The 21,242-nt window shown below is 54.4% G+C and overlaps 9 protein-coding genes across 9 annotated transcripts; 4 read left to right on the top strand and 5 right to left on the bottom strand.

Annotated features, from left to right (window-relative positions):
- Positions 1-461: 461 nt before the first annotated feature.
- CHGG_00282 (uncharacterized protein) lies at positions 462-1,677 on the top strand (the record flags this gene model as incomplete). The annotated part of the gene is made up of 5 exons (XM_001219502.1): positions 462-611; positions 688-724; positions 807-880; positions 971-1,353; positions 1,437-1,677. The coding sequence occupies 5 exons, from the start codon at positions 462-464 to the stop codon at positions 1,675-1,677; spliced, it is 885 nt and encodes a 294-aa protein (XP_001219503.1).
- Positions 1,678-2,848: 1,171 nt separating this feature from the next.
- On the top strand, positions 2,849-3,514 carry CHGG_00281 (uncharacterized protein; the record flags this gene model as incomplete). Its single annotated transcript, XM_001219501.1, has 1 exon — positions 2,849-3,514. One exon carries the CDS (start codon positions 2,849-2,851, stop codon positions 3,512-3,514), a length of 666 nt encoding a protein of 221 aa, XP_001219502.1.
- Positions 3,515-4,349: 835 nt separating this feature from the next.
- CHGG_00280 (uncharacterized protein) lies at positions 4,350-7,584 on the bottom strand (the record flags this gene model as incomplete). Its single annotated transcript, XM_001219500.1, has 2 exons — positions 4,350-7,428; positions 7,499-7,584. The coding sequence occupies 2 exons, from the start codon at positions 7,582-7,584 to the stop codon at positions 4,350-4,352; spliced, it is 3,165 nt and encodes a 1,054-aa protein (XP_001219501.1).
- Positions 7,585-8,634: 1,050 nt separating this feature from the next.
- Positions 8,635-9,999, bottom strand: CHGG_00279 (uncharacterized protein; the record flags this gene model as incomplete). Its single annotated transcript, XM_001219499.1, has 1 exon — positions 8,635-9,999. The coding sequence occupies one exon, from the start codon at positions 9,997-9,999 to the stop codon at positions 8,635-8,637; it is 1,365 nt and encodes a 454-aa protein (XP_001219500.1).
- A 377-nt stretch (positions 10,000-10,376) lies between these two features.
- On the bottom strand, positions 10,377-11,421 carry CHGG_00278 (uncharacterized protein; the record flags this gene model as incomplete). Its single annotated transcript, XM_001219498.1, has 2 exons — positions 10,377-10,592; positions 10,900-11,421. 2 exons carry the CDS (start codon positions 11,419-11,421, stop codon positions 10,377-10,379), a joined length of 738 nt encoding a protein of 245 aa, XP_001219499.1.
- Positions 11,422-13,491: 2,070 nt separating this feature from the next.
- On the top strand, positions 13,492-14,088 carry CHGG_00277 (uncharacterized protein; the record flags this gene model as incomplete). The annotated part of the gene is made up of 4 exons (XM_001219497.1): positions 13,492-13,587; positions 13,685-13,706; positions 13,809-13,848; positions 13,992-14,088. The coding sequence occupies 4 exons, from the start codon at positions 13,492-13,494 to the stop codon at positions 14,086-14,088; spliced, it is 255 nt and encodes an 84-aa protein (XP_001219498.1).
- A 101-nt stretch (positions 14,089-14,189) lies between these two features.
- CHGG_00276 (uncharacterized protein) lies at positions 14,190-15,029 on the bottom strand (the record flags this gene model as incomplete). The annotated part of the gene is made up of 2 exons (XM_001219496.1): positions 14,190-14,772; positions 14,926-15,029. The coding sequence occupies 2 exons, from the start codon at positions 15,027-15,029 to the stop codon at positions 14,190-14,192; spliced, it is 687 nt and encodes a 228-aa protein (XP_001219497.1).
- Positions 15,030-17,561: 2,532 nt separating this feature from the next.
- CHGG_00275 (uncharacterized protein) lies at positions 17,562-18,697 on the bottom strand (the record flags this gene model as incomplete). The annotated part of the gene is made up of 3 exons (XM_001219495.1): positions 17,562-18,141; positions 18,240-18,262; positions 18,590-18,697. 3 exons carry the CDS (start codon positions 18,695-18,697, stop codon positions 17,562-17,564), a joined length of 711 nt encoding a protein of 236 aa, XP_001219496.1.
- Positions 18,698-19,228: 531 nt separating this feature from the next.
- On the top strand, positions 19,229-20,152 carry CHGG_00274 (uncharacterized protein; the record flags this gene model as incomplete). The annotated part of the gene is made up of 2 exons (XM_001219494.1): positions 19,229-19,849; positions 19,940-20,152. The coding sequence occupies 2 exons, from the start codon at positions 19,229-19,231 to the stop codon at positions 20,150-20,152; spliced, it is 834 nt and encodes a 277-aa protein (XP_001219495.1).
- Positions 20,153-21,242: the final 1,090 nt, after the last annotated feature.

Genomic DNA, 21,242 nt, shown 5'->3' with positions numbered 1-21,242 from the left:
TCCGATCTTACCCTCGGATCTGCGGCGAAGATCCGCAATGGAAGCATGGTGCTTTCGTAACTCTCGCTGCTCATCCCACGCTTGACCGTGTAGCAGCGGCATCTGCCGAGGGACAAACCAAGTCAACTGATGTGAACTAGCCAGGGACTAAACCAGAATGATGCCTTATTTGCAAAGCTAGCAGGGTTCTTTCTCTGAGCTCCTCTCAGCCCGGCCAAGTTCGATTGGCCGACAAGTAAATCAAGACCCTGTCGCGCTGTGGGACAGAAATTGGGAGCCCCACGCATTGACAGGGCCAGGGGTTTCGGGGGTTGCGTGAGCTTTGATGTTCAGGGGGCATTGCCGCAACAGAACACCACGAAGATCGATTGAGGAACTCCCTTTCATAGTTCACGAAGAATACATGAGCTTCCAGACCACATGACAGTCGCCCAAACTCGTCGCGGCAGCAACGGACCATCATGGGCTGGACCGGCGAAGGGCCATCGCTGTTCGCGTTTTCCGCCGGGATGCTGCTGTTCGCGACGCTGGCCGTGGCATTGCGGTTTGTTTGCCGCGGCTACATCCTCCGCGTATTAGGACTGAGCGACTTATGCATACTCTTTACACTCGTACGTACATGGCGGGAGGCACACGGGGTTATCCCGACACCCCTATGCTAAGTATCACGCTGATTGTCTAACCCAGCTCTTTTCGCTTGCCGACACCTGCATCCTGGGAATCTGTATGTCCGATCTCTATCCCCATTACGCAGTGTTAGATCGTATCCCTTTGAGCCAGCAGCTGACGGTGAATTCCTGGTCTAGATGCCTCCACAGGGTTGGAACTCCCCAAAGACTCCTCCGAGCTCACTTCGGACGAGAAACAGTTCGTCTTCAAAGTGGGTTGTGATACCCCTTTCTTTACCTTCCGTGTTCCAAAACCACCGGATCAACTGGCGCCGATGGATGGTTAAACAACCACCTTCTAGATGCTATACGCAAGCAAGTTGGTTGTCAACTTCAGCGTTGTGATGACCAAAATCCTCGTCCTGCTCCTCTTTTCTCGACATCTTCTTGACGTCCTGGCCACGGTAAGGCGACGCACGTTCCTTATCGTCCTGACGTCGGTATTCGGCATTTGTGATGCCATAACAAACATCTTCGCCTGTCTCCCGATGAGCTCCTTTTGGAATCTGGACCAACCTGACCACCAATGTATCAGCATCGGTGACACGAAGGCGCTCGCGGACGCTGTTATAAGCTGTGTGCTCGATGCCGCCATTTTTTGTCTTCCACTCCCCTTAATCTGGCCCATGACTCTGCCGTGGCGCCAGAAAGCTTGGCTCTACTTTGCTTTTGCCCTGGGCTTCTTGTAAGTTGCCAATCCCCTTCTGCTGTTATCTACTAGGGAGTCCTGTATCTTTTGTTTATGGTACCGATCTAAGATGTGCGTAGGGTTTGTGCCGCCTCCGCAGTACGGATTTACCTTGTCCTGGGCGGCGTCGGGATACCCAGCGAGGAGAACAGCCTTCCGTATTGGGTGGCTACCGAGATCAATGTGGCCATTGTCATCGCCTGCATCCCGACGCTTCGCCTCCTTGTGGTTAGGATCTGGCCTCGACTATTAGAAACAGCAGCAGAGGACGCCAAAACCAGCGGAAATGGCCGTACTTCTCAGCCGGAACAAGAGTTTTGACATCTCTGATGTTGATGCTGCGTTCCACTTCTACAACTGCGACCGTGTGCCCAATATGGCGCTTGTATTGCTCGCTTTACTTATACCAGCACCCGCAATACTACTCTATTCGCCGATCTTAGCGACGCGCCAATGCAGATGCTTTGAATTATAAGGTCCGCGGCGGGCTTCGGTCACTCGTCAGTGCTTGAAGATGGTTTCACTGGGCAGCATATCTAGCCACCTAAGCTCATCTGCAAAGACGTTGGGAAGTGTGGTACCAAGTCTGTGGCGCCTTAATATCTGCCAATGCTCCCCTTAACACCACGCCTGAGCAGTGTGAATAATTGACTAGTTTACCTAGGCACCCAACCTATCACTTACGTCGGGTGTTAGCATCTCTTCCACTCATCACCCGATGGCGCGATCATTTCCACCCCTGCGTGTGGTTTCCTCAAACATCAATGCTGGTTTTGCAGAAAGCAGTAAGCGCTAAAACACCCTCTATTATCCCCATTAATACGCCAGGAATCGGAAACAAGGGTGGCCTATTTTATCCGTATACATAGCTTACCATGGGAACTGCCTCGTTACACAGATTATCGATATAAAACTGAGAATGACGGTCGATAAAGAGAGGCGCAAAGGAAAAGTCGCTCAGAATCCTACCTGAGGGCCCTGTGGATTCCACCAGCATGTTGTGGCTGGGTTCCAGTCCTGAATCTTACCAACCATGAGTTCGGAGCTTGGATATACTAAGCTCTATTTGGCAAAACATTGTATTTGTACACACTTCTGGAGGTGAGAGTGGCGCAGGGCAAGGGCCAAGGCTGACATGTCGATGCTTCGCCCCAAGCAGACAAGACTGATTGGATGGTTTTGGCGAGATCGTCGCAGCACTTCGAACGTCGTCATATAAACTTAGACTCAATCACTCGAGGTAGACAGGTATATATATCTATTTACACCCAACCGTCAAGTTGCTAAAGGTGGCAGAAACCCACGAGTATTCCACCGCCCTTTTCATAGCCCCTGCATCACATCACAACGTCAGACCGTCGCCTTCATTCTCGAAGCCTCCCTAGACAGCAACACCCCCACCATCCACCGCCGCAACGACCACCGCAAACAAGTTAACAACCAAACCCCCCAATCCCACAAACCACCTCCCTACCTACCGAGGTACCTAACCATGGGCCACTCCCACTCGCAACCCACGCCCCTCACGCTCCCCCCCTCCCTCACCAACAACCACCCGCTCCCCACCCGCATCTCAGCCGCCTACCAAAAATCCTGGACCAAAATCACCATCCTCCTCCACGACGCCTCCACCCCTACCAACAACCCCACCACCCCCACCTACACCATCACCCTCCCCCAAGGCTGGTACGGCGCCATGACCATGCACGCCACCAACCCCAACAACCCTGACCCCGACTCCGCAACACCCCTCGCCAAAGCCGACCCGGCCGGGCGGATGCGACAGGATTTTGCCGTGGGGCTGCCCGCGCTGGGGAAGGGCGGGGTGCAGCGGGCGGAGGTGTTGCGGTATGTGGTGGGGTGGCGGCATGAGGTGTACTGGTTTGCGATGGCGGTGGGGGGCGGAGGTGGGAGCAGTGCGGGGGTGGAGAGGTTTGAGTGGCGGCGGTCGAGGGGCGGGGAGGTGAAGGGGGTGGAGGGGGGCAGTGGGTGGGGGTGGAAGTTGGTGAGGGTTGGAGGGTCGGGGGGGTCGGGGGGGCAGGGGAATGGGTATGGGGGAGATGAGGGGGGGGGATGGGTTGACGAGCGATGGGAAGGAGGTGGTGGCGGTGTGGGCGAATCCGGGGACGCTGAGTTTTTCGAAGCTGGGGCAGTTTGAGTTTAGGGGCAGTGGTGCTACGGGAGAGCTTGGCACACTTTGGAGCATCATGGCGGTGATGAGCTGTATGTGCATCTGGCAGAAGTCGATGCAGAGTGCGGTCACGGCAGGCGTCGTGGCCGGGGCGGCATGATAATGCACGGTGCATGGGGACGGGGGAGCGGATCAATGTTCTTGGGCGCCATTAAGCGAACAGTTTGAGTTATTCTTTTGTGGAACTTCAAGGGGAAGGTGGCGGACTTGGTGACCTTGAGTTGGGGAAGTCAGGCGTTTAAACATGTGGATTACAGTGTATTTTGTATGGAATCATGCAGAGATACTCAGGGAGATTGTGGTTTATATGCCCAGAACAGTGGAAGTACATACCTAAGATACAGTATTAAATTATTGTGATGCCTGGACATCTCGGTGTGGTAGGTTGTAAGCTACCACTGTTAATGACGACTAGGCGTGTTTCCTCATCCTTCCATGAACAATAGGTGCCCTGGATGCACCCCAAAACAACAGAAACCAGAAATACATCTTTTGGCAGCAAAAGGCAACATCTTCCTGCTCCCCGGGTGTCATACCCTCAGGAAACCTTTGAGCAAGGAAAGGAGTTGGGGGTGGTGGTTGTGGCACTCGAATCACGCCCGTCTTTGGCCAGGCTGCGAGGAGTTGAGGTTGGCAGCAAGGGAAAAGACAGGGTTGCAATCAAAGTATGAGCAAGGGGGTTTGCGCTGATCGATGAAGGAGTGGCGAGAAGCAAAACAGTAAGGACAGAAAAGAGTAAAAGAGACAGTAAGCGCTAACAAACGCTAATGTGCAACTGCCAAGTTACAGCAACGCTCAGCCATCAAATGTAAAACATCAAATCCTTCAGATTCTCCGCCAGCTTGATCTCCTCCGGCTCCAGGCCCGCCGCCGTATAACACCGCGCCCGATCACAGACCTTGTCGGCCAGGCGAGCGGGGGTGCACACGCCAATGGAGCGCGTGGACCGGCCAAAGGCGTACGACAGGGCGTGCGTAAAGGCCTCAAGCACATCTGCGGGGTTATTGTACGGGGGGTTGGCGGAGGGTCTGTTGTCCGGAACAGAGAAGGTGCTGCGGAAGAACTCGTCCTTCACCACCACGTAGTGGGCCGGGCGGGCCGTGCCCTGGATGGCCTCGTGCGCCTGTAGGTAGAACTCCCAGAGGAACTGGCTAGTGATGGACCGGTCGACGACGGTGCCCGGGCGGGTGTTGCCTTTGCTGTCCGCGTGGTCAGCGGCGGTGGGGAAGAAGCGAGTGTGATGGCGCTTGCCGACGACGATGATGGAGATCTTGGGACCGGGCTGGTTCTTGCTGCCGTACGCGGCCGTGCAAACAGAGCAAATCCCGTTGTACTCGTCTTCGGCGACTTGGCTGTACTGGCTTTCGGAAACGCCGTCGCGGTAGATGATGAGGGCGGCGGGATATTTCTTGTGTCGCCCATAGTAGCGGTCGAGGTGCGGTTGGAGGAGTGTCTGGAAGGATTGCATGCTTGTCACAATCTCTTGATTCTCTCGATCCTGGAACGCTATGGTGGCTGGCCACTGGGCGAGATGCTCATCAGCGTTTGCGACCATGCCGATGATGCTAGGGGTGGCCTTTGCTTTGTTTGCGCCAGGCGGCGAGTGTGTGACGTCGAGGCCAAGGACCATGGCCTGCCACGTGGAAAGGATTTTGGAAGTAGGGAATTCCAGTGTGTGGTTGATGCCACCTTGCTTGAGGTTCGCCTTGAGTAGGATGTTGTCAAAGAATTGCAAGTCGAACTGCATCTTCTTGGTATGCTTGTTGAACTTCTTCGCAGCTTTGGATTCGACCATGCAGACTGTATGAATCCCCACCTTGATGTCGGCCGCTGCTTTGATGGCGTTGTATAACTCTGCGCCTTTGTCCGGCAAGAGCACGAAGACCAGATTGTATCCGTAGTCTCGCAGGAACTCGAAGTGTTTGGCCAACTCGTTGTTGCGAGTTTCAGCGGTCGGGTTCTGTGTTAGCCCCTTTGGCATCTCATGGCAACGGTAGTTGACATGCCAATAGTCTTGGGGATTAAATCCGCGCTTCCTCATCAATTTCCGCAGCTCTTCGTCCATTTCCACATAGTGGTCGTCGTACCATTTGAACGTTCCCATGGGCACAATTACCCAGGCCGCCTTCTCCCCTTTCCTGCTGTGCTCACCGACGTCGACGAGGTTCCATTTCCCAGGTGCCGTCGGAAAACTAACCTTGATGCTCTTGTATTTGACGTCAGGCATGGCAAGAATGCGCCCTTGGGCTCTGGCCAACCCGGAAGCAGGATTGAGCAGTTTCGCATGCGCCGAGGGATTCTTCAGACCAATCCTGTCGAACCCGTCTACCGTGATGCAATCCACATTGTTCTTGGGTCCGAGCTGCGCGAACTTGATCATGGCCTGAGTTTGGGTGTCCGTTAACTTCGGATGGTAGGGTTGCCCGGGGAGAATCTTGCAAACGTTCACAGGGTAGTACGCAGGCCGCCGCGCACTACCTAGGTTGACAACAAGTTCATCATGTTTCGGGGCATACTTGGGGTAATCTGGGAGCTTGGTCAGTTTGAATGCCGTGAACCACATCTCTCGGGTAAACGGAGTCTCACTCTGCTTGAAGTGGTTGTAGACCGTAACATATCCGTCCCCGGGCCTGGACGGATCACAGAACGAAACTTGTGCACACTGCACTCCATATCGTCGGGATCCTTTCACAAATTTAGGCGGGGGGTGGGTCGTCGAAGGATTTCCCCCAGATGTGTCGTTTGACGGGCCATCTGAGGGCGTCGCAAGCCCGGATATAACCTTGACGACAGGCTTGTTGTCGTCACCGTCCTTGAAGGTCCGGTGGAGCAATTCAACCCGCAGCCCCTTCAGGATGCTATGTAGTTGCGCGTGCTTGCGGGGGTGTGCGTATCCAGCATCTCTGATCCATTCTCCGAGCGGTTTGCTCTCAAAAAAAGCGCCGTGGGCGGTGTTGATGTTTACCCATGCCTTTCCCGCCCCAAAACGAATGCTGGAAAAGTAACCCCGGATTGAAGCGATGCCCAACTGTAATGGCTGCGTAAAGTAGAAGTTGGGGTGGTCCTTTGGCAGCTTGGTGTCATCTGTCAGGGGGTATGCTTTGCTGGCGACGACCTTCTGCGTGGGAAGCTCTGTTGATTCTTTGAACTTGGAAAACTGCCGAAGCCAGATGTTGAGGACCTGGGCGAAGACGGCTTCCGGGATGGTTGTTGTCTCAGGACGAGTGTCTGAGCCAAGATAGTCCAGCAAATCATCCATTTTCAAGGGGTTTTGCACATCGTTGGGCTCCATAAGAGCGACCCTGTATCTTTCGAGCCTGTAGTTTGACCTCACGCCCTTGTAGTCGAAGGTGTACACGAGGACCTTGAGAGGGGTGGTGCTGACCATGATGTCGCGGTAATCTGACGCAACTGTCCCTCGGGAACAACGGTCCTTGAGGTCCCGGTCATGGCCAAGAAGGTGGGCGATGATGGCAGCACGCTTCATGCCGGCCGGCTGTGCGGCGGTGTCCCCATTTCCATCTTCGACGCCAGGCTCGCTGGGAGGGTCGTTTGAGTTAGGGTTCAGCGTCAACTGGTCCGCAGCCTGAGAAGCCAGTTCGGCCGCTTCATTGTTGGATAATTGTGTATCCGGGACCTCCGTACTGTCTTGTTTCTTGTCGTCGTCGTTTTTGATCTTCGTGATGCTGATTGAGTATCGGTAAAAGAGATGGCCCCGACCGGGTGTGAGTGCAACGTAGTTCGCCCACAAAGATACCGCTTGGCCGAGTGTCCCGTAAGCCGGGCGTTGAAGTGCTTGGGACTGCTGCGTTGTTGATTTTGGCTTCGCGGCAGTGCGGTCTTCCAACATTCGAACATTTTGTAAAAGGTCGCCGCCATTTCTACAAGTATGTTACCCCCTGGCCAGCCTAATATCACATTACATGATCGGCCATGCATGAAGAGATTTACCTATAAAACTCATTGGGAGGTTTGTTGTTGAACTTCTTGTTCTGCTGGTTTCCGAAACTTTGACCTCCGCGCCCACGGCCACTCATCGTGATGCACAGAGAATCCCGCTCGGTGTAAAGGTAGTTCTCGGAGTCTGGAGGGTAAGAGAGGTCGGGTGTAAGGGATGAATGAGGTGCTTTAGATAAATAGTGGCTGCAATCTAGGTGTGCTGAGAGGATGGTGGTTTTAGGGCACAAGGAGGAGGCCTATTGATCAAGAGGTCGAGGAGGGAGCGGGGAACCTGATGTGCGGGCTGTGGTCGAGAAGCGATTCAAATTTGGAAGGGAAGCGGTAATGGCAACGCGGCGAAGAGAAAGAAGGCTGGGTCAGGTTAGGGAAAGAACTTAAGGGGGATGTGAAGGCACTGCCCAGGTCGGATATCTTAGAAGTAAGGTAGGCACGGAGGAACGCTGGGGAGGATATAGGTATCTCGGGGATAATGGTCAGGGACACGATATTGGGTGATGTGTTAATGCTTGTGCAAACTGAGTGTCGTAACGAGTTTGCTCCGTAACTCAAAGCCCGATTGCTTGGTGCATTGAATGTATGATGGTCTGGGAGGCATGGCGCCAGCTTAGGATTACAAATGTTCTGGGAACAGCTTGCCAACCCAACCCTTGTGGCTAAGCTAATTTTTTCCGGATGATGGGCTGGGTCACAGCAAAGAGTTTGGCCAAGCTTCGAGTACCTCATTGTCCAAGTTCCAGTGTCTGCATTGTGGTGAATGCGAGGCAGGTGTCTCCCTGTTGCTAGTAGCATCACTTGGTAGGTGTCATGCCAAAGTTCCTTCCAAGGACACTGCATGGTTTGCTTCTGGCGAAAACAGCCATAGGGAGGCAAACAATTGCTAGCATCGGGAAAGCGCGAGCAAAGCTGTGCATCCATGTATTTGCCGAAAAAACACAGGTGCCAAATTGCCCGCCTCGCAGCTCCGCTGGGCATTGTATGTTCCCACTCATCCTGGGCTGTCAAACCACAGACACGAATCGAATTCAGGAGCACCTTGACGGGTATTCATCTTCACCTTGACGGGTATTCATCTTCACGCAAGTCGACAACATGTTCGATTCTTTTCTCTAGATTCTTGTCGTCTCTTGCTAGTTGATCCACCCTTTCGGCCCACCCCAAGTCCCCTTGACCATGGACTTGTAATACACCCAGGGGAAGAAATCTTTCTTGAGATGGTAAAAGGCGCGCCTTGGTGTCGCTTGATCCCAGCCAACCCGGCTGAACGTCTCCTGCGGGACTCCACCGTACTTGAACTCGGCCAACATGACCTTTCCATACTCGGTCAGCAGCGGGCACGAGGTGTACCCGTCGTAGGCAGGCCGGGACTCGCCGCCCTCCATCGCCTTGACGAGATTTCCGACCAGCACCGGCGCCTGGGCCGTGATCGCCGCAGCAGTCTTAGACGTCGGCAAGCTGCTAGCATCGCCCGCGGACCACACGTTCGCAAACTTCTTATGCCTCAGCGTGGCGTCATCCACATCCACAAACCCAGCCTCGTTCGCAAGCGGGCTATTCTTCACAAACGCGTGCGCGTCCATCTTGGGGACGACATGCATCAAGTCGAACGGCCTGCGAACCTTGTCCTTCCCGTCGGGCCGCGCGAACACGGCCGTGTTGCCGTCCACCTCCACCAGGTCGTGGCCGAACAGCCCCTCCACGCCGCGCTCCTGACGCAGGGCCTCCAGGGCGGCACTGTACTTGGGCACGCCAAACATGACGGGCAGGCCCGTGGCAAACGCAATCTTCACCGGCGACGCATCATCATGCGCCTTGTACAGCCCCGCGCGCTTCCAGTGGTCCAGCGCGAGCCACATGATCTTCTGCGGCGCCCCCGCGCACTTGACCACGCCCGCTGGCTGCGTGAAGATGGCCTGCCCCGCGCGCAGTCGTTGCACGGTCGGGAACACCTTGCCTACCGTGTCGAACGTGTAGATGCACGACACGTTGGACTCGGCGTCGGACACGGCCTCCGGCAGGCCCTTGATGCTGGCGAGGTCGACTTTGATGCCGGGGGCGACGACCAGTTGGTCGTAGGTTAGTTTGGAGCCGTTGCCGAGGGTCACGGTGTTGTCTTCTGGGGTGAAGATGGCGAGGGAGTCGGGGTAGAATTTGAGTTTGGGGTCGACAAGGGATTGTAGGGGGCGCTTAAGCTCGTGCTTGTCCTTGAGCCCGCCGCCGACGAGGGTCCAACCGGGTTGGTAGTGGTGCCATTCTGCTGGGTCGACGACGGCGATGTCATCTTGTGAGAACTTCCCGGTGCGTAGGAGCTGGTGGCTTATTGTGAGGCCGGCTGACCCTCCGCCGACGACGACAACCTTGTGATTCCGTGCTGGGCTGACTGGGGAGGAAGAGACTGAGGCGAAGGTCCGGTATGTGGTTGGATGGTTGAGTGTCTGCTTGGCAACAGCCAAGGCCTTGGCTGTTTGCCTTGTGAAAAGCCGGCTGGGGGCCATGGTGATGATGTGGATATGGTGAGAAGGGAGATCTCGAACGTGGCTGCCAGGAGCCGCCGTGATGAGCGCCTTGGTGGTGATATTGGAAAACTACAAAAGGGCTGAAACTGGGACATTGGTCAGCAAGCGAGCCGTGCGCGAGCACGCCATGCGCTAATTTACGGGAAGCCGGCTGATTTGCCGCCTAGCCAGTGGACCCCGACTCTTCAGCTGGTCGCCGAGTCGCGGAATCGAAGCTTCTCCGTGGCGCCACCATGGCCTGACACCAACGGTCCGGCTCACCATTAAGGGGCCGACCCGTCCACATCCTTACTCCGGGGAAGCCAACTTAGATCCCGACCAATTTGTACAACGGCGAGAGCTTGCCTTCAACGGTTTCAGGAGAACCTCTTGCTTGAACGGAGACGGCTCTCGCGGCTGTCGGCGGGTGCCGGTACCAACCCCTGACTCCGGTCCGGGCCACGGGACGGCGACTTGTATGTGGATCCCCGGTATGCTGAATCGACTTTGACATCAGGTGAGCCGGTAGTATCCGGCTTGTCGCCATTAATATCTTCCTGTGACTCGAGTCTCGACTCTAAGTGAGAATCTTCCTAAGCCAGGCCGCCGTAAATCAGCAAGAACACATTGAAGATGAAGAGGTTGCCGCTACGCATGTGCATTGAGACGAGGTCACAGCCCACAGCCATTTCTTGTCTCCTACTCCCCCATACTGCCGCCGGCCAAGCCACGGTGCTAAACCTTGGAGTCTCTATTAACCAAGACCGCCGGATCCATCACCAAACACATCACACCCGACCACAGAGAGGTCTCTCACATCGAATACTACGACCTCCCACCCATCAACATCCTCAACTCTCCCCTCTCACAACCCCCAACCCCATCTCTCACCGAACATACACCACCGCCACCACCACCACCACCCCCCCAACCGCCAAACCCCCAGAGCCCACCATCGACAGCCTCTTCGACCCGCAAACCTGCACCTGGCAATACCTCGTCGCCGACCCATCTACCCACACAGCAGCCATCATCGACCCGGTACTGGACTACAACCCCACCACCCGCACCGTGTCCACCACCACCGCCGACGCCCTCCTCGCCCTCATCCACGCCCGCGGCTACACCATCTCCCACATCCTCGAAACCCACGCTCACGCCGACCACCTCACGGCGGCCTTCTACCTGCAGCGGCGGCTGGCGGCGGCGCAGCGTGGGAACGATGATGGTATGGTGGCGTCGCCGCCTGTGGGTATTGGGCGGCGGATTGGGCAGGTGCAGAGTTTGTTTGGGGAGCGGTATGGCGTGGAGAGGGCCGAGTATGAAAGGGTGTTTGATCTGTTGTGGGAGGATGATGCGGTGTTTTGGGTGGGGGGGTTGAGGGGGCGGGTGGTGCATCTGCCGGGGCATACGCCGGACCATGTGGGGTATTGGATTGGAGGTGAGTGGTGTTGCGTTTCTTTTTGGGGGGTTGTGTGCTGGTGAATACATGTATGCTGACGGGAAGGGTTGTTGTGGTAGACAATGTTTTTTGTGGTGACTCGTTGTTCCATCCCTCGCTCGGGACTGCCAGGTGCGATTTCCCTGGGGGGAGCCCGCAAGCCTTGTATCAGTCAGCTAAAAAGCTGCTGGCACTGCCGGATCACGTCAAGATTTGGATTGGGCATGACTATCCGGTGGAAGGAGAGAGGGGGCCCGAGCCTTGGACGACGGTTGGTGAACACCGCGCGAGAAATAAGCATATCAGGGACGGGGTTACCGAGGATGAGTTTGTGCGGATGCGGAGCGAGCGGGATAAGAATCTAGCGGCGCCTCGCTTGGTGCATGAAAGTTTACAGGTGAACATACGCGCGGGGCAGCTTCCTAAGGTGAACGCGGCGGGGACGAGGACGCTCAAGGTTCCAGTGAATGTTCAGGGAGAGGTGTGGTAGGCAGGCAAAGGCGAGGATGATATGTAACGGACCGTAAAATATCAGCATGGTGTAAAGATGACAACAAAGATCTTGAGGACCTTGATAATCGTCATTTTTCGACTTCGTAGAGTCGTGCGCCCCCGAGTTGTTGGCTCCAACTATCTACGAGTTGTTTGAGAAGCCACTTGACTTAAGGCAGTTAATGCTCCTCTAATTTGGGCCCGGAATCCCAATCCGAAAATGAGGTCGGAGCGGCGGCATGGCACAACCCATTGTCATCGAGGGTAAATTACGGGTCGGTGTGTCGGATATCCTCGACGACCTCCACTGCCTCGAATTCTGGATTCGAGATTGCAGTATTCCTCATGTTGGGCAGATAGGACAGAATTTGGTATGGCTTCTCCTGCTGGTAGATGGGAAGGTCTTTCGCGCAGATCTGCTTTGCATACATCGCATCTATGATGATCATCTCGGCACTCTGAAAACAAGTCTTGAGCCGTTGTCTGTAATGCGCGGCCTGCCCGTGTAACCGCACCCCTTGTAACCAGAAGCGAGGGCCACATCAAATCGGTGAATTTGTGAAACCGAGCGCAGAAGTCGATGCTGACGGAGAAGCAAGGAAGGAAGGCGGGGAGGCGCGGAGAACGTTGATAGGGGAGAGTACCAATTTGTTTGGCACCTACTTAGTCTGCGTTTGCAGGGCCTTAGGTATGTCTCAGGCGCGGTAAATTCAACAAAGATGAGAACTACGCAGGCATTAATTATCGTGGGAGAGTGATATGTCACATATCTGTTGCTCCGAGTTGGCAATATTTCCAGGACCGAGGCGTACACAGCACGCAAAGATGATCACCAGTTACAGTCATAAACCACACCCGAATCTCGGCTTCGAACATTTCCTCCGTCGTGAGTAGGCCGGTGCTGCAGGGACGCTGGCCTGTGTACCGAGTGTGCTGCCCTGTGCTGGGGGGCGTGCTTCCCTGTGCTGACTTTCTCCACAATAACTAAAGATCGCCTAAAGATATGTCGGGTTGCATCGCCATGTTGCAATATTGAACTCCGGCCCGCCTCCACGAATCGCACGCTGCATTGACACTGTCTCAGCATGTTGTCATACCTATCCATGTTCAAGAACCAGATTCAAAGATGCGGGGAAGACGTTGAATAACAGTTCCTGGTTCAGGTTGCAGCTAGCTGAACGGGACTCGTCTCCCTGGAAATAAGCTCGGGACGATTGTCGGGCCGGTACAAGGCTGCTATACCACATCCGACATAGTAGCGGCGACAAAGTAACCACACAGCTGACTACACACGGAGGGAACCATAGACGCGCCAATGGGTTAAGGCCTGAACCCCGCATTTGTATATCGTTCTCTTTTTCGTTGGTTGTACCGGGGTGCGGTGGTGGTGCAGCGGGTTGAGGTTGAGGGTGTGTAAGTCAGCAAATGTTGTAATAGTTTGGTAATGGAAGAGGAGGGAGGCGGATGAAGTGCTATAAAAAAGGTGTCATGGAAGGCATGGGGTTTAGTTTTTGATCACAAAACTTCAAATTTACGGCAAAACCTGCCCGTAGATCAAGATGCGATTCTTCACCGTCCTAGCTGTCGTCGCTGGCGCTGTCACCGCCCTCCCTCAGCCGGTTACCGAACCCGAGACTCCCGCGAATGCCAATCTTGTAAGTCTGTTTATGCCTCTTTATGTCTACGCAAAATGAACCAAAGGCGGGGTGCTTTGACGATACGATTAGTAGAGTAACTGACATAACAATATAGAATAAACGTTATTGCAACGTCAGTAAGTGAACCACTACTGCATTCATCATTTATAACTACGAGCCGCCAGGAGGCATTTGCTGAGATGTAAGATAATAGACTGTGTGACCTCTTGCTGTAAGAGTGCTGGTTGCAACGGTTATCTGCACTGCGACGGCTCATACGTAAGTTCCTTCTATCAATTCTGTCACCCAAGCACTACGAGAGGACATTCTATTCTTCATCTCCATTTCTCGATTCCCTCTTTCCTACTGCTCTTAATCCAACCGCCATGGTTTACTGATGACGCCGATTGGAACGTACCTAGTGCTACACCAGTGATGCAGGCCACTCGTGGTGCGAGTGCAATTGCCGCTATGGCTGAGCTGATTCAAGGCAGAGACAAGCTACAAGTTTCCGCATAGCTAGAAACAAACGAAGGTCGAGTTGGATACGGAGATATATAGCGAGAAAACAAGGAATAATATATCATTGCTTACTTGACCGCTACGTTCTGTCTGTCTCATCATGTCCGCTGATACCACCACCAACCCACCAACACAGTGATAGACCCAACCACCCCTGGCAGCACCAACCTCAGCGTGCTCCCATAAAATTTGCCCAATCTCTTCTTTACCTCCTCCTGATGCGCCTCTTGCTCATTCGCCCTCGGAAACGGCACATCTGGCACCGGCACCCCCAGAAACTCGCACAGCGGCTCCCAGCCGTCCCCCATCTTGTACTCCAGCCTCCTCTCCTCTGGCACAAGCCTCCTAATCTTCTTGAAATACTCCTCATACGTCCTCCGCGCATTCTCCTCAATCTCCGGCCTCGTCTTCGCCCCAAACAGACCAAAATGCACCTTCCGCATCGCCTGCACCGCCCGAATCCCCATGACATGCCACCCAATCCACCCATTCACCGTCGCCATGGGCTGCACCATCACCCGATCCAACACCTCATCCCGAAAACTCGGCCACCACTTCTCAAAAGCCCTCTGCACCACCACGACCTTCGCCTCGGGGTATGCCTGAACCAGCTCCACCGCAAACGGCGACGCCAGGTCCGTCACCACGTCATAACCGCCCCAGAGCGCGTCCCAATCGGCCCTGGTGAAAGGAGGGCGCGGGCGCGCCGAGGGAATGTGCGGCCAGGTGGCTTCGGCGGCGTGCTCGATTTGGGTCCAGGGGGACTTGGTCACGTTTTCGAGGAGACCGTGGTGGGTGTTGAAGCCGAGGGATTAGTAGGCGTGGGCCATGGACTTGGTGCCCATGCGGAAGAGAGAGGCGTTGATGATTTTGAGGTTGGTTGGGGTGTTGCCGGAGGAGGAGGAGGGAGTGTTCGGGAAAGTGTTTGGGGATGCCATTGTTGTGGGTTGTCTGTTGGTGAGCGGTGAGTGTGGTGACTCAGCGAGTACCCAGGAGCGAGTTGTGAGGGTGATGGTGATGACGGTAATCAGTGACCTAAGAGAGAGAGAGCGGGTTGTGAGGGTGTGGGGTCGAGGGGCACTCAAGAAGTGCCATGAAAGAGTGACACCTGTCGCCATTGAGAGAACCGCTTTTATTGGGGGCCGCGGCCAAACTACGGCGGGATGAGCTGCTGTGCCACGTGCTGCTTTTGCTGCCCATAGCTTTCCTCAACATCCCGTGTACAGGGACTGTGTAAGATGCAATTGTCGGGCATTACGCAGGTATGTCTTGGCGTCTGTTGGTTGTTGTCCCCCGGTTCTTACTGTGTTGACTTGTCCTACGTTCCTAAATCCGTAACCCATGACTGATCCTTTGATAATGCATTCTACCCTCGTTGGACCTGGCTGATGGCTAAGCGGGTATGTCCTGCTCTATTCCCCTGATAGTCAAGCCTTGTTTAATGCCGGTATGACCACCGCACCAGTGAAAGTCGATACCGGGTTGCGCCGTCTTGGGTCCCGTTCACACAATGCAAGTCATATCCGATGCTGGCACTGATAGCCCCCAATGAGATAGCCCCCAATGAGTGCCTGGAACTCTGGAACGTCCACGGCCAGTTCTTTGTGTACTCCCTCGTCGGCAGTACCAACCACACCGTCCTAGTGGTATGTCCCCGCCATCTAACCCGTCTACCGCCATGGCACCACTATGGCTCCAACTCTCATGGGGTCGTCTATCGATGATTGCTGAGTGTTGGACGAGAGTGATGAACCCCCCACACTTAATACTGGGTACATGTTCGTGAGTTGAGTAATTACAGACGGAATACTTGTGAAATAAGGCAAGGGAAGCGGGGTTCGGGCGCTGGGCACGGCTGTAAAACAGTAAGCCATACTACGTAACGCTAAACATTATCTGGAAGCTACGGTTGCTCCTTCATGGTGGAGACACAACCACCCTCGCGCGGTCACTGCCAGCTGGGTGCTGTCACGGCGTGGCTCTTTCCGATCGGGTGTACGTTTTGCGAGAGGCTTGTCGGCAAGACAAAACTCATCTCCCCCCAGCATGGGCGTTTCCGGTTCATCTCGTCTTCCACCGTTTGATGCAGCCAGTAATTGGGTACAGCACGACTCGAATCAGCAAGACGAGACCCAAGTGTAAAGGCTGTCGCATTGGAAATGAGGTCCTTATTAAGTGAGCCAGCCGTGGGCTATCATTAGTACCCGAAAGGCAGGTAGGTAAGTATACATGTAGCTAACTACTTACCTACCGTAGCGGGAAAATGTGCCAGGCAAGTATGATACTTGGCCTTCCAGGAATGCAATCTATCGTTGTCTTGTCAACTATCTGTCGGAACATCTACGCCAGAGTTACGTCCTCGCAGGGGGACGTGACGGAGGGCAGGGGGGGGTCCACCACTGGGGCAGTCGTCACGTGGTCCTGGACCTCGGGGACGACAACCCCGGCTGCAAAATCTGAGCCCCCCTCATTTCTAGATAGAAGAACATGATCCAATTGAACCACGAATGTAGCACGTCCCTCCAGAGAGAAGGGATTTGCCCTGTGCTTCATCAACGGACAAGCCACGCGTTTTGATCTCTACTGCGACCGGGGACAAGCCAGACCTTCTATCGCAACCGTCCGCAAGACCACGATTTCCAAGACAGGGTGCCACTGGCGAGGCGTTGCTAAAGCCTTGAACCTCCGAATGGGAATCGGAGGACCTAGCCGAGGTAGAAGGACCTCCGGCGTCGAAGAGAGGCCGGAATAACAAATCCAAAAGCTCGGCAGTGAAGGCCGTCCCGGCAACAGCCCCAATTTCACGGCAGGAGGTGCAGCAACAGGAAGTCACGCAAGACAGCGTAGAGGACTGCATTCACGTGGCAGTCCGAGGGTCAGAATGACCTCGGCCTGGAAGCAACGGTCTTTATTTTCCTTTTCTCGCAGCAGAATTGAGAGTTTTGGGTATTTTCCTTGAATCAAGAATTCTTGGTATTCGTGCGCTCTGCTGGATGAAACTGGTGGCTGTTGGAGCGAAGTTCCATGATTTGTGTCCCAAAGTAGGGCGGCGAATCATGCAGCTCACCGCCTTCCCGTTTTGGCTGGCGCACGGACCATTACAGTTCAAATAGGAAAACGCTACAGTTCAAGGAGGAGAACTCTTTACAAAAGCACAACGCTGGACAAGATGAAATCAAGGACTGAATCAGGTTTTTTATTTTCTTTTAGCCACATATCCATTCTTGAATACACACTATATACTACCACTAGCAATGATTGAATACGGCAGTACAGGGGTAAAACCGGTTGGAGGTCACAAGTTAGAGTATCCTTCTGACTCTTGGTCATCCACCCGGGTGTTACGTCCAAGCCTGGCTCTCTGCTGCTGCTTTCCAGGCCGAGACATGGGTTTGCCAAAATCCCCGCCACCCGCACGTTTGCCCCGGGAGACCAGAGTACCACTATGTCTAGCTGTGACTCCGCGAGTATTAATTAGTGTGAGCTTCCTGCGTGTTGCTGTCAGCTTCCAGAGCACGCTGAGACTTCCTGCGGTTGCGGTTCGAAGCGCGGGTAACTGGAGTGGTTTGGGCGGTTGTTGTGGTAGAGTCGCCTGCGCTAAACCCCGTCGGAGATGTTTTCGCTGCCGGGGTGACCTCTGTCGTCGGAGCGTTGACAGTTGCACCGGGTGTTGTGCACTGCCGAGTCTGTTGCTGCACCACCGACCGGCTGTGGACCCTGCCTGTATCGGATGTGGGGATGATGGGCACCTGGATCCTGGATTGCGGGAGATGAACTGATCCGGTAGCCAAGCCAGACCGCGTAGGTGGCGGCGATGACATCCTCTTCGATGTTGTTCTGGTGATGCCCTGGAAGTTCGATGGGGTGGTTCCGGTGGGTTGGCTGACACTAGGCCCGGCCAAAGCACCGTGTGCCCGCTGGCCATCGACGGCGGCGACATTGTGCGGCTTCTCATAATCATGTGGTGGTGTTGGAAGTGGTGGCATTCGAAATACGGAAGCTCGGTTGCCGGTGCTACTGTTTGAGGGTATCCAGGGGCTGGACAACGAGCTATTCAAAAGGGTTAGGGCGATGACCACCACCGAAGAACAGAAAGAAACAACCTTCAATTGATGATTTCTGGGCTGCTCGAAGCATCTCCAACCTACTGTTGTAAGCTCCCATCATCCGTCTGATAACCGTGGAATTGTGGCTGTTAGTTTCCAACAGGAGGGAAGGAAGGAACGGCCTCCTCTGTGAGAATTTTTCCGGCAACAACTCCTCGCCCACTCACGAGTCCTTCAATTTCCTCCCTCTAATACCCTCCCACATCAAATTTTCTTTACAACACCATCAACACCATCGGGATCATTGACAGCGCAAATATGGCCGACCAACCGAAGGGTCTAAAGTCGCGCTGACTTCGCAGCACAGCACGTAAGCAGCATCTATCGCCGCAGAACCCGGGGCCTCAATTTAGAGACAACCACATGGGGCTGAGCCAGTCATCGATTAAAACCTCCGCTTTCCCGATGGGTTCGGCGACACAATTATGAACGACAACGACGGCGATATCTGTTCCGCGAATCCACGAATCCCGGAAATCCACCCCGACGTGCCGATCCATGGCATTGAAGGTGCCAATGATATTAGCGACACTGATTTTGACGATGACGGCATTTATCAAGCTACAAGATGTCTCACCACGCGCGATGGATCGTCATTATCCCAGCCTTGCTCCTAAACTGGTTAAAGAGGGAGCACATTCGGCCAAGATTCTGGGACCTGTTGGATTCGCCATATGGAACCTTCTTGCGGATACCAGTGTTGGAAGTTGTGGCACTTGAAACACGGAAGCCTGGTTGCTGATGCGCTTATGTTAGAGGGGTTCCAGGGGTTGAACAAAGGCTATGAAAAGGAGGTCAGGGCGATGCCCGCCACTGAGGATGAAGACAGAACGATCAATCAATTCTTTCTCCCCGATCTTTCCGTCTGAGTGTCGTTTCCAACAATTAACAGTCACATTCCGCACAACGATCACAAGCCGTTGCGTTACACCAAAAAGGTCATCGAATACGACAGCCAGACTTACTTATTCGAAAGTTTCGACCAATCAGATCCTACCATTTTCACCATTTCGACCATTCCAACCGCCATTATGCCCACAGGTTCGGACTACGAGTACACCAAGTTCAACAAGCCTAGCGACTGGGATGAGTGGAGTGAAGCCTATGAGGAGAAAGCTAAGCACGCTGGGATCCTTGACTACGTCCATCCAAATCGCAAACTGAGAAAGCCCTGGCCAACCGAGCCAGTCATACCTCAATTCGACGACTTTCAGAAGAAGCAGCCCCGCCGTACGGCTCGAAGCTCCAACAACAACGACGATTCACCGAAAACGGGCGGAGCTGGTACCGAAGACGTCAATCGAAACGCCGCTCGAAGGCGTGCCGCTGCTGCCAGAACCGGTACATCCGGAAGATCCCAAACTGCCGGAAGATCACAAATCGAAACTAGCAATGCAGATGATGACCAAACACCATCCACAAGCGATCACGAAGAAGAGGAGGATTCAGCAACCGACACGCCCAAGACCACTCAGTTCTCACATCTCACTGCTATCGGTCAGACGGATTGGAAGGCAGCTTTCGAAATCTACAAGGAAACCAAGGACACCTACTACGCCAAGACTGCTGCTAGATCCAAATTCCACGATTGGATCCTCAAGAGCATTGGTCCGAACTATCGTCACGTCATGAAGGGCAAGGATATACCAGAAGTCTATCAAGCACTCAAGGAGCAGTGGCTTCCGTTCAAGCGGACGATCAACAGGGACCTCAGATCTGAATATTCAAACCATCTGAATTAGATCAAGAACTTCGAACGCAAGCTAGGAGATTGGGCCATTCGTTGGCAAAACCTGGTCAGCGAAGGGATCGAGCAGAAGATACCACAGATAGCAACGCCTAGCTCGTGGTACGACGACCTCACGGACGCCTTGAAGGAGATCAGAGATGGAAAGACCTGGGCCCTAGGAGAGCTAGCAACCCTGAAAGAAGACATCCTCGAGGAAAGCCTCTGACACAACCAAGTGGCTGCCCGAATGCAGTCAGCGATCGGTGGAAAGATCAAGGACAACAAGAAGCGTGGAAGGATCGAAGCAGGTTTTCCAGTCCTCCACGGTAAGGATGCCGATAAGCCGGAGGAGCCAGCGAAAGAACGTCGCCGCCGACGAGGCCGTCAGAGCAAGGAAGAGCACCAGGAAGCCAGGCAACCACCAGATACAAAAGAAAACACGCCATCACGACCATATAAGAAGATTCGAGCAGATGGAGACCGTTGCGACGCCTGCCTGCAATATGGCCACAAGCTCAACAAGTGCTATTGTCACGGCACCAAGCCTGACCTGCTTGGGTCACGTGGGCAGCACGTGCTCACGCGACTTGGACCAATACTAGCAGCAGTATCTCCTCTCCGTGAGCGTGCCCTTGCGAGAGCTTCCTCTCTCCTCATCGCACAACTCAGTCATTAGCCAGAACCTGACCCTGTCCCGTGACTCCCCTGACCACGCCCCGTGACAGTCTCAACGATATCATTGAGGTTGTACGAGTTGAAGGCAAAACGATTTGATCCGGATGTAGTTAGCGTGCTAAGGCCCTATAGGCCCAGTGCCTCCGGGCGAAATAAATTCCATCCATCCATATCATTGAGGGTACTTTAAGAAGGCTCACGGGACCGCCCTGTCGAAAGCCCCACGAGGTACATTGTCGTTACCTATCACAACTACGGCGCCTTGAACCGGGCCGAATCCAAGCTCGACGGAGTGCGCCGCCTGCTTGAAGGGGCCGACCAGCTGCGTGTCGTGGTTCTTCTTAGTGCAGCACCCCTGGTCCGTCGGCTCCAGCCCCTTTTAATTACGATGAGCCAGGGGGTGGTGATTCGCGTCAGCCCCACGCAACCGCCGGCGATTTCTGTTGGAAATCCAACAGCCAGAGTAGCGATACTTCTGAACAGAGCGCGCAACGTAGTGCAAGCAAGGTCACTGATACGAGGCTTCAATTCGTGATGCAATTGTCTGACAGTCTGATTGATGTAACTGGAAGAAAAGGAGAGCCTCTGTGCCCTTAGAAACGCTGCATTGGGCCCAGTCTGGTGGGCCCAATAAGCCCCTG

The sequence above is a fragment of the Chaetomium globosum genome, genomic scaffold (assembly GCF_000143365.1).
Source record: "Chaetomium globosum CBS 148.51 scaffold_1 genomic scaffold, whole genome shotgun sequence".
Lineage (NCBI taxonomy): Eukaryota > Fungi > Ascomycota > Sordariomycetes > Sordariales > Chaetomiaceae > Chaetomium > Chaetomium globosum.
Note: the sequence above shows the minus strand (reverse complement) of the source record. Positions and strands in the feature narration are given on the sequence as shown.